The sequence below is a fragment of the Pyrus communis genome, chromosome 8 (genome assembly GCF_963583255.1).
Source record: "Pyrus communis chromosome 8, drPyrComm1.1, whole genome shotgun sequence".
In the NCBI taxonomy this organism is placed as follows: domain Eukaryota; kingdom Viridiplantae; phylum Streptophyta; class Magnoliopsida; order Rosales; family Rosaceae; genus Pyrus; species Pyrus communis.
This window is the reverse complement of record NC_084810.1, coordinates 8,356,704-8,366,132: the sequence shown is the minus strand read 5'-3', so window position 1 is coordinate 8,366,132 and position 9,429 is coordinate 8,356,704. Positions and strand designations below refer to the sequence as shown.

At 32.0% G+C, this 9,429-nt stretch overlaps 1 protein-coding gene across 3 annotated transcripts; it reads right to left on the bottom strand.

Moving 5' to 3' along the window:
- Window positions 1–3,864: 3,864 nt before the first annotated feature.
- On the bottom strand, window positions 3,865–5,404 carry LOC137743274 (protein S40-5). 3 transcript variants are annotated; one of them, XM_068483143.1, is made up of 4 exons: window positions 5,122–5,399; window positions 4,935–4,998; window positions 4,019–4,709; window positions 3,865–3,978 (listed from the first exon to the last, which is right to left on the bottom strand). In XM_068483143.1, the coding sequence occupies exon 3, from the start codon at window positions 4,686–4,688 to the stop codon at window positions 4,062–4,064; it is 627 nt and encodes a 208-aa protein (XP_068339244.1). In that variant the 5' UTR covers window positions 4,689–4,709; window positions 4,935–4,998; window positions 5,122–5,399; the 3' UTR covers window positions 3,865–3,978; window positions 4,019–4,061. The 3 variants fall into 3 exon arrangements, with proteins under 3 accessions (XP_068339244.1, XP_068339245.1, XP_068339242.1); XM_068483144.1 differs by having other exon boundaries at window positions 3,865–4,705; window positions 5,122–5,404; XM_068483141.1 differs by having other exon boundaries at window positions 3,865–4,709; window positions 5,122–5,398.
- Window positions 5,405–9,429: the final 4,025 nt, after the last annotated feature.

The following is a 9,429-nucleotide window of genomic DNA, read 5'->3' as shown; positions in this document are numbered from 1 at the left end:
TTATAAAAAAATGGGATTTTATTTTATTTTTATAAAATGAGTACATTTATATAACAAAATTTGGCTACATTTTATATATAAAAAATTGGTACATTTACATAAAAACGTGGGTACATTTTATATTAAAAAAAAACAATGGTACATTTCTGATTAAAAAATAAATAAGTTTTACATTAAAAAATGGTACTTTCAAGAAAAATAGGGATACATTTTACAAATAACAAAGTGGTACATTTGTAAAAAAAATGGGTATGTTATAAATAAATTATGGGTACAAATAAAAGGTTAAAAAAAATTAGGAGTACAAATAAAAGTTTAAAAAATAAGGGACAAAAAGAAATTAATATATGGGTACAAATTAAAATTTAAAAGAAAATTGGTACAATTAAAAAAATGATTGCAAATTAAAAATGGGTACAAACTAGAAATAGAAATATACGATAAAAAGTTTAGCCATAAATATAATATATCAAATATAATGTTTCTAACACTAAATGAATATATTTAAAAATAAAACTTAATTAGCTTGACATGTAAATATTTTGTTTTTTTAATAATTAATGGCACTTATTAAAACCGAATGACCTTGATCAAAATTTGAAAAAGAATAAGGTTTTAATCAATGAAGTAGAAAAAATAAGGATGGAAACATAATTTCTCCTTATTTTTATCTCAAATTTGTTTAAGATGTTATAATTTAGGAATGATTCAAACCAGATTTCTTTGCCCTTTTTTGCTATAATTTTAGAATTTTTACTAGTTATCCTGCTATCTGCCTCCCACTTAGTTGTGTTATACACTGCTTTTGATTCTCTCTATTAAATTTAATGAGTCTTTCAGTTTTGTGAATAATTCAAATTTTTTTCTCAATACATGTACGAAAGGTCATCTCTCATAAAGAATTCTAGCTTCGCCACTACTTATAAGTAAGCTGGATTAATTGCCAATTGGTTTATGGTGAAACTTCAACTTTTTTCATGATTTTTTTTATGATATGCGAATACTTTTGCTCACCACCCTCAAGTGATGGTGATGCTCACCACTCTATTTATCATTCTTAGATGAGTCAACCTTGTTTTTCTCTCATTATGTAGTTATATCACTGTTAAATGAGTTTAAACTTCAATATATTAAGAGTAAAAACGTTAGCCTTGTTTTCCTCTCATTGTACGCCATATAACTTATAACCCTCCAGCTTAAAATTATCAATATATATAGAACAAGAACTTGAAAAATTAAATTGATAAGAAGAACAGTCATCCATGATGGACACTCATACCTTTCGTAGTAGTTAGTGAGCGAGTAGTATTACAAGTCGGAGAACGGTGGAAGAAAAGGAGAGGAGTTGTTCAAATATTTTATTTCTTTGTCAATGATTTTTAGTTCTAAAAAGCCAACGATGTCATGTGGTTCATGAAAAGTCCAATTTTTTTTGCCCATGCCTCTTAAGTTCTTAATGCAGGGAAATTATTTAGTAGTTAATTTATAATAAAATCACTATATGAATACATGGATGTGCTACTCTCGATTAATATTTGTCAAATTATCAAAGAGACAGATCAAATGTTCACTTTCAACAACACTCATATTGTCCCAAACTTGATAAAGATCACCTGCACAATCCATCAAGTGTTGAGTTTTACCACAAAAAACTTTAATATTAGTTGAAGTGGAAATTAGATGTTTAAACTCTTTTTTTTTTTTTAAAGTACGATAGATGCGGGATACTTCAACAATATTGTTTTAAAAATTGAGAAACCCTTTGCCATGATTTCATTGGCCTTGATTTATAGGTGAGAAGGGCTAGTTCCGTGTTTATCTTCTTCCCTCCACTTTACAGATATTTTTTTTTCCTGATATTTCTCTTCCAGAATGGATTTACTGTGCTGAGACAGTACAGTAGTTATTTAGTTATCACTAATTAGAGTGTTAATGTATATTGATGACGTCATGCAATCATGGAGTAGGAGAAATCTTTTTCTAACACGTCCTTGCCCACCCAACCTCGTCACCCACAATTAGGGGGCCAACCCAGGAAAATGAATTTGAGGCAATTGTTGACCACATTCATAGGCAATGCGAAACTAAAAGGTTTACAAGATAATGCATGACCTAATAAATAATAATACTACTTTTCATATAATGATATATACATTAAGAAATAGGAGAAATTAATTAATTATGAATTCATCATTTATGAGATTCGAACTTAATATTTCTTAATTGCAGTAAAAATAAATATCAATATACCGTAATACTAAATTATTTCTAATTTTCATAATTTTGTGGTAAATGGAATAAACTTTTTGAATGGTCCAATTTTACTCTAAGAAAACGACAAGTGGATTGGTTATAACCCGTATTTAAAAAGACACCTCATCGTCCAAGTTAAAGTCACCAGTGCCACTACAGTTAGTCAGCTTGTACAACTGTATCTCTATTACGACAGATGTCCAACTAATTGGAATATTACTCTGATTAGTTAGCCTTGTTTGATTATTAATCAGTATTTGAAAATTGTATATGAACTCATGTAATCATTATTCATCCACTCCGGAATATACACATATTTCTTATATGGTTATTGTGTTTATATACTCAGTTGTAATCACTATTCATCTATTCCAAAATGAATGTCTCGAGGACAATGAAGAAATTGACGGTCGATCCACAAGTAGTTACTGTGCATACTTGGGGAGTAATGTCATTAGTTGGAGTGCAAAGAAATAACATACTGTTCATTCTTCAACAGAGAAAGAGTACATATCTCTTGCTAGACCTGATGATCGTGTCGTGTGTTTTGTGTTCATGACGTTTATGCGACATACCTGAGATCTTAACGGATCGTGCTATGTCAAGTATTACATACTCCAAAATAAAAATCTAATGAAAAACATTAGTATATTACTACAAAATATCAAATGTACATGGATATTCAAATTGTAAATGAAGGGAGGTTTCTTTCAGGGTTGTGGAGCCTTTTTGAAAAATCAGAACCTTACAAATGAGACAGAGTATAGAGGGAGTTGGTACTTGGAGTCTTTGGACTTGGGCCGATGAGAGATATGATATAGAGTGAGAGGCTATTAAAAAATTCAACGGTAATATTTTAGTAGTTAGAAAATTACCAAACTAACCTTTTTCTTGACGGGTTGAAATGGGTGACCTGATAATGATGCAATTAGTTAACGTATTGACTCGAAACTATTTATTTTCGTGTCAAGTTAATGGGTTGTGCAAGAAATTGTTAGATCTATCTCTTGCCCATACAGTTGCATAAATTACATGGATTTGAAGAAAAAAAATTGAGATATTGGATTCCTTTGTCTCAAGTTCCTACTCTTTGGTGTGACAATGTTTCTATCATCTCCCTTGCCTCCAACCTAGTGTTTCATGCTCGCACAAGACACATGAAAATTGATTACCATTATATCAAAGGATTAGTCCTTGCTCATCTTTTCAATGTGCATTATTTTAGTGGCCAACATCAAATTGTTGATATTCATACTAAGTCTCTATCTAAGGCCAAAATTCAATATCATCAGTCCAAGCTTTCTCTTTGTTCCCATCGGTTCAGCTTGAAGAGGTGTGAAACGACACCTCATCATCCAAGTCAAAGTCAGCAGTGCCACCTAGAGTCCAAATCATAGTCTATTCAGCTTGTACAGCTGTATATTTTAGTTTAGCCCCATAATATTTGCTTTGATCTACCTAGAGTTACGCTTGCGGTATTTGTACCACAATTTCTATTGTCATATTAGACATTACATCAGAATGCCACTTAAACATTACATCAGATGTGTAAATGTCATATTAAGTTAGTCAAAACTTATGGTAAATGAGAAATATGCGCAATTAAAAACCTTGAGGAAAGGGGAGATGAATTTCTTGGCAATTCCACAAACAACATGACACAATCTCTGACAAAAAAACCATCACAAGACCCATATACAAACTACATGAAACTTATAGCAAGACCTTCTTCATGATTGCATTGGATGAAAAAAGATAGCAAGACCTTCTTCATGATTGCATTGGATGAGAGAAGAAGGCCTACAATATCACAATGACTCAAGGAAACCAGTTTTTATCAAAATAGCATTCCTCACTTTGCTAAGATCCCTCCCCTTGAGGGTCCTCCCTGCCCCTTCAAAAACAGAAAAAGAAGATATCTGACTCCTTGCAAGTCTCCTTGCAATAAACTCATGAGGGGGTACCTTTGAATTATACTCCTCCTCCTCCTCCTCCTCCTCCTCTACCACCACCTCATAATCATCACCGCTATCTCTGCCGCCATCATCCCCACCTTCATCACCATCGCCACCGCGCTCGTATTTCTGCCAAGAAACATTCTTGGAGGCCTTGTTTGGTTTCTGACCGTAAGCCTTGGACCAATCAGGAATGTTGACAGGTGCTGATTGCTGCAAAAATTTGGCTTCATGATTGGTTGTGTTGCTGCTACCACTGCCGTAATTGTGGCTGCTGGGTTTCGGAATCATTCTTGAGGCAGTTGGGAGGTGCCTTAGAACAGAAACATGGGAATTTTTGGATCCGTAAGCCATATTTTTAGCACAAGTATTGTTTCTATCTTTTAGAACCTCCCAAACATCATCTTCCTCAAAGTCTCCATCTCTCAAGGCCCTCCAAACTCCACTGCCCTGCCTTATTAGGCCATACCTGTTCTCCATTGCTGATTATCCCCTGCCTACCTATCCAAGGAAATTGAAACAGCAAACAATGAATACAAGTTGGAGAGACACAGATTTTTTTTAAAAAAAATTTATTCAAGCGATATTCTAATCCAATCTAAACTACGGGGAAAGAGATTTGAACTATGAAAAGATTCTTGAGATTACTTAAGAGGATTTGGGTGCAAAAAACCAAGAGCAAAACCCTTGAAAAAGATGTCTCAGTTGAGGGAAATAAGAATCTACCTTTCTGTGATTGAGAAGCGCCAGGCACCACTACTTTCCCAAGATTCCAATCAAAGGGATATCTCTGCAACATGGGAAAGCAAACACCAAGTTAAAGAGAAAGGTTCTGCAGATGATGATTTTCTTTTCCTTTCTTTTCTTTTACCAGAAAATTGAAAGCACAAGAAAGTTTTAACAAGAATTTTACCTGAGTGACTGAATTTGAAAGAGTTCCACTAGGAAGGGGTAGATTTTATGGAGCAGGGAAGCAGCAGCCACAAGTGGAAAAGGCCAGTGAAAAGTGGCATTAATAAGACAGACCGCCCTTTTGTAGATCTCCCAGCTGATGGTTTTCCATGAAACTTCTTTTGGTTCCCAACAAGTTTTGACTTTGAATTCAAGAAGAAAGGTAAATAAAACCCAAAGGTAAACTCAAGCCACCAACGTTCTTCGCTTGGCAAAAGTCAGGGAAAAAACGTTTATTATATGCGGTCTTACCTTTACTCTATAAAGATGTCGTTTTTACGACTGAAACCCTAACATTTTGGTCACAAAATAACTACCTTTCTATAGTGATTCAAAAAAAAAAAAAATATTCCTTGGTAAATATTATTTGGGGAGTAAGTATCGTCTATTTATTTATTTATTATTTAGAGAAAAAGAAAGAAACAGCTAATGTATGGCAAGGAATGAGGATGCTGAATTGATGGATTGCTTCAGATTAGGAGTGGGATGCTTTCCATTCGAACCCCACTTGGATTTTTCAAGTTACTTATCATTTCATTTTTATATTTTATTAAAACAAATAATACAGGAATATTCTAATGCAGAATTAATTAATAAGTTTCTTTGCCTTGTGTTGCTGTGCTTCTGCTTCCTCAGATTTTATTCCTCATTCTTTTTCAAGGCAGCAGTAGCAGATATGCACATGTTTAACTTAGAAAATGTTTTATTTCCCAATTGTTAGATTCTATAATTTTATAGTTATATGCAAAGAATCAGAGTCAACAGCTGTGACTTAAGCAGCTGCGAAATTTGTTGTAACCAAATATTTGCATAAATACCAAAATAAGGAAAACGATTTTTAGAAAAGGAGAAATCGAGAATGTGAAAATTGTTACACCAAAAGAAAAACCGTTAGAAATAGTAGTTAGGTATTATAATGAATAGAAAGAGTTGAAAGACTTGTTGAGTGTGTGGTAAATTTTTTTTTGTAAAAGTGCTTTCAACAAGGTTTAGGGTTTAGGGTTTGAATACAAAAAGATAGTGCTTGAATGTATGATAAACTTTTATATAAGTTGCTATGAATATGTTAAATGACTAAAAATGATAAGATATTTAATGTGATATAATAATTGTTAAAGCGAATAATGTAAGGGCAATGATTATAATTTTGTAAAATATATGAGGGTATACTTGTTATTTGAAAATTTTCTTAAATAAACACTGATTAATATGCTTTAACAAAAACAAAAACACTTTTTTTAGAAGCATGTCGTACTAGTTTGGTACTGCTTAAATTTTTTTAAAAGCAGGGGTGAAAAACAATTGACCTGAAAACTGTGTTTGGTAACGGAGCAAAAAAGAGCTTATTTCTGAAGTTACGGTCAGAAAAAGCTGAAATCTGGAAGAAGATATTTGCTGCTTTGAAAAAGCATCCTTTTTTTCTTGAAACATGGGTGAACTGTTTAATGAAAGTTTTTAAATGCCGATCCTACCCTCTTTTTGTCTCTCCATCACACCGACAAAAAATTTCATCTGGAACTATTCTCACAACTTTGATAGAGAATGGCAGAAAGAATACGAACCTGAAACTTCATTCCCTTTGCTTATTAGATGGCAGGAGAGAAAGATTCGAGAATCCAACCCCTTTTTAAACCCCTACCTACCTACGCTCTTCAACTAATTTCCTCCCTCACAATGAACTCCCCATCCCACCCAAGCCCCTTTCTTCCAATGCAACCATACCCAAAACCCAACCCGATTCTAACGATGCAACCTGCCCAAAACCGAATATTAATATTCTGGGTGAAAAAATTAGAGAAAATTAGAATTAGATGTCTTATTTTAGACTTTTGTAGACTAAACATTTATGCTTTTTGAGTTTTTGATTAGGCTTTTGAAGCATTTGATTAAGATACTCAGACTTGAACTACTTCAGATTAATTGAAATTAATTTACATTTAAATATCTTCTATATATTTTAAATAATTTCAACTATATTTAAGTCTAAAAATTTCAACTTTTCAAATCTAAATGTACACCCACATCAAATGGAAACGTATCAACATTAAATGAAAATGTACCAACGTCAAACGAAAACGTACCAACCCCGAATTAAAACGTACCTAATTATAAACTATATTAAAATGAATATTCATCTTTTTGGAATGTTTAAAAATATGTTTGATTCATACACAATGCCCTAGATAGTCTTGTTTTTTTGGTAGATAAGTCTCTGGAACAACTTTTAGTTGATCAAAGATAAATCCTTATTATTGTAGATAATGCTAAATAATAACGATAAATCATATAATTTTGAATTAACAAAAAGTCTATTGTCGGTTGATTAATGACTCTTTCTATAAAAAATAAAAAAAAATTAATTAAAGTAATTTAAACTTTTACATTGTTCACGACTCTTTCTATAAAAAATAATTAATTAAAGTAATTCCTCGTTATTAGGACAAAAAATAATAAAACTTATGTTTTGAAAACAAACGTATAAAAAATTCAAATGTACCAAGTAACTAAAGGTACCATTATAATCAAACGTACCGCTATAACTAAACATACCTAACAATGAGTTTTGTTACATTCTATTTAATTTACTAAAATAAATATTTTAATAAAAAACAAAAAAAAAATCTTAAATAATCATAATAAGAGATGCATAAAAATAAGAGGAAAAAGGAAATGCTAACGTGAATAGACTTCTAATGAAATAAAATTAAAGTACCAAAATTGTAGGGAAAATGTTTAATCAAATTTGCAAAAAAAATAGATGTTTAGTTTATAACATTTAAAAATGAGGTGTCAATATCAAAACATCCCAAAAAATTAATGGGTATTGGAAATGCTAGCTTTTCTGGGAGGTAAAGGTGGGGATGATGTCGATATTGAGAACAATGCTATTTTTTTTTTTTTTTAGTCAAATGAAAACGGAGAAGATGAAATTGAAGAACACGAAGACGACGGAAAAAACAAAGAAGAAAAAAAGCCTGGAGACTATAAGGGAGAGGACAGTTCTAGAAAGAGAATTATAAATAATTATTTTATTATATTATTTATACTATCATATCATTTTCAATTATTTAACATATTTATAATAATTTTATATAAAAGTTTACCAAATACTTGAACACTGTTTGTTTGTTTGTTTTTTTTTTTTTTTTTAATTTTATCAAAAGCACTTTTATAAAAATATTTCCCAAACACTAACTGCTTTAATTTACAGCTTCTTATTCTTACAGCAAAGTAGAAACAATTTTTTTTAAAAACACATCAATACCAAACTAACCCTTAGAGTATGCTTCTACTTTTTCATGTTTTTCTATTGTCATTGACAAACTCAAGGACCATTTTTATCAATTTCAAATCTTAGGAATCAAAGTGAGTAGTTATGACAATCTCAAATATCATTTTAGCTAAAAAAACTTTTTCATTTTGAGCGGTCGAGGACATTTTAGGAAGGACAAAAACAAAATAAAAGTGATGCATGCATGTGTGATGAAGAAATGTGAGTAGAATCAAGACAAGAAAATAAAATTGTAACTGTGGATTGAAAGGGAAATCTAAATTTGGAATGTCCTTGCTGTTGTAAACAGCATGTCGAGGAGCCGACATTCATCGTATTTGGGCGTACCAAGTTGCATTGTCAAAGGACAAAAAACACGAGCAATTGCCACCATTTGCTCGCTCGAAAGTGTGATCACTTAAAAAACAAGCACAAGAATCTCTCAGGGAAAAGCATCCTTAAAACTTACTGTTAATAAGAAAACATCGGAATAAAGTTGTTGAATCTTACTGCTAATGTGGTGCAATGCATATGCATTAGATGTCTGTGGCCACAAAGTTATGCAGTGGGGTCTCTTACAGACAAATTGATACCGTAAACTTATCTCGTGTTTACTTATTTGGAATAGGGAAAGCGATGAATCAGAGAAGTCATAACTCATAAATATAGAAGACAAAACATGACCAAGGGATCGGTTGCCCCTCCTAATCGAATCAAGCTAGTTCTCGATTTTTTCAGTTATCAAATTATTGATAGTATTGTGGGATTCACATGCTTTTTGGTTCTGTAAGCGTTGATGGACTCATAGGAAATAAAGAACAAGACTAATTTCAATACTCATTCGGAGTAAGTGAACATTCTATTCGTGCAACGTTGTTCTAGGCCACTCTTGTTGTAATTTCTGGATTTTGTCCTAAGTTTATACGTTTATGTCTCACTAATGGCTATTACGTATCCTAATCCATGGGAGTGTATTCAGATTAGGAGCACAAGATCTAC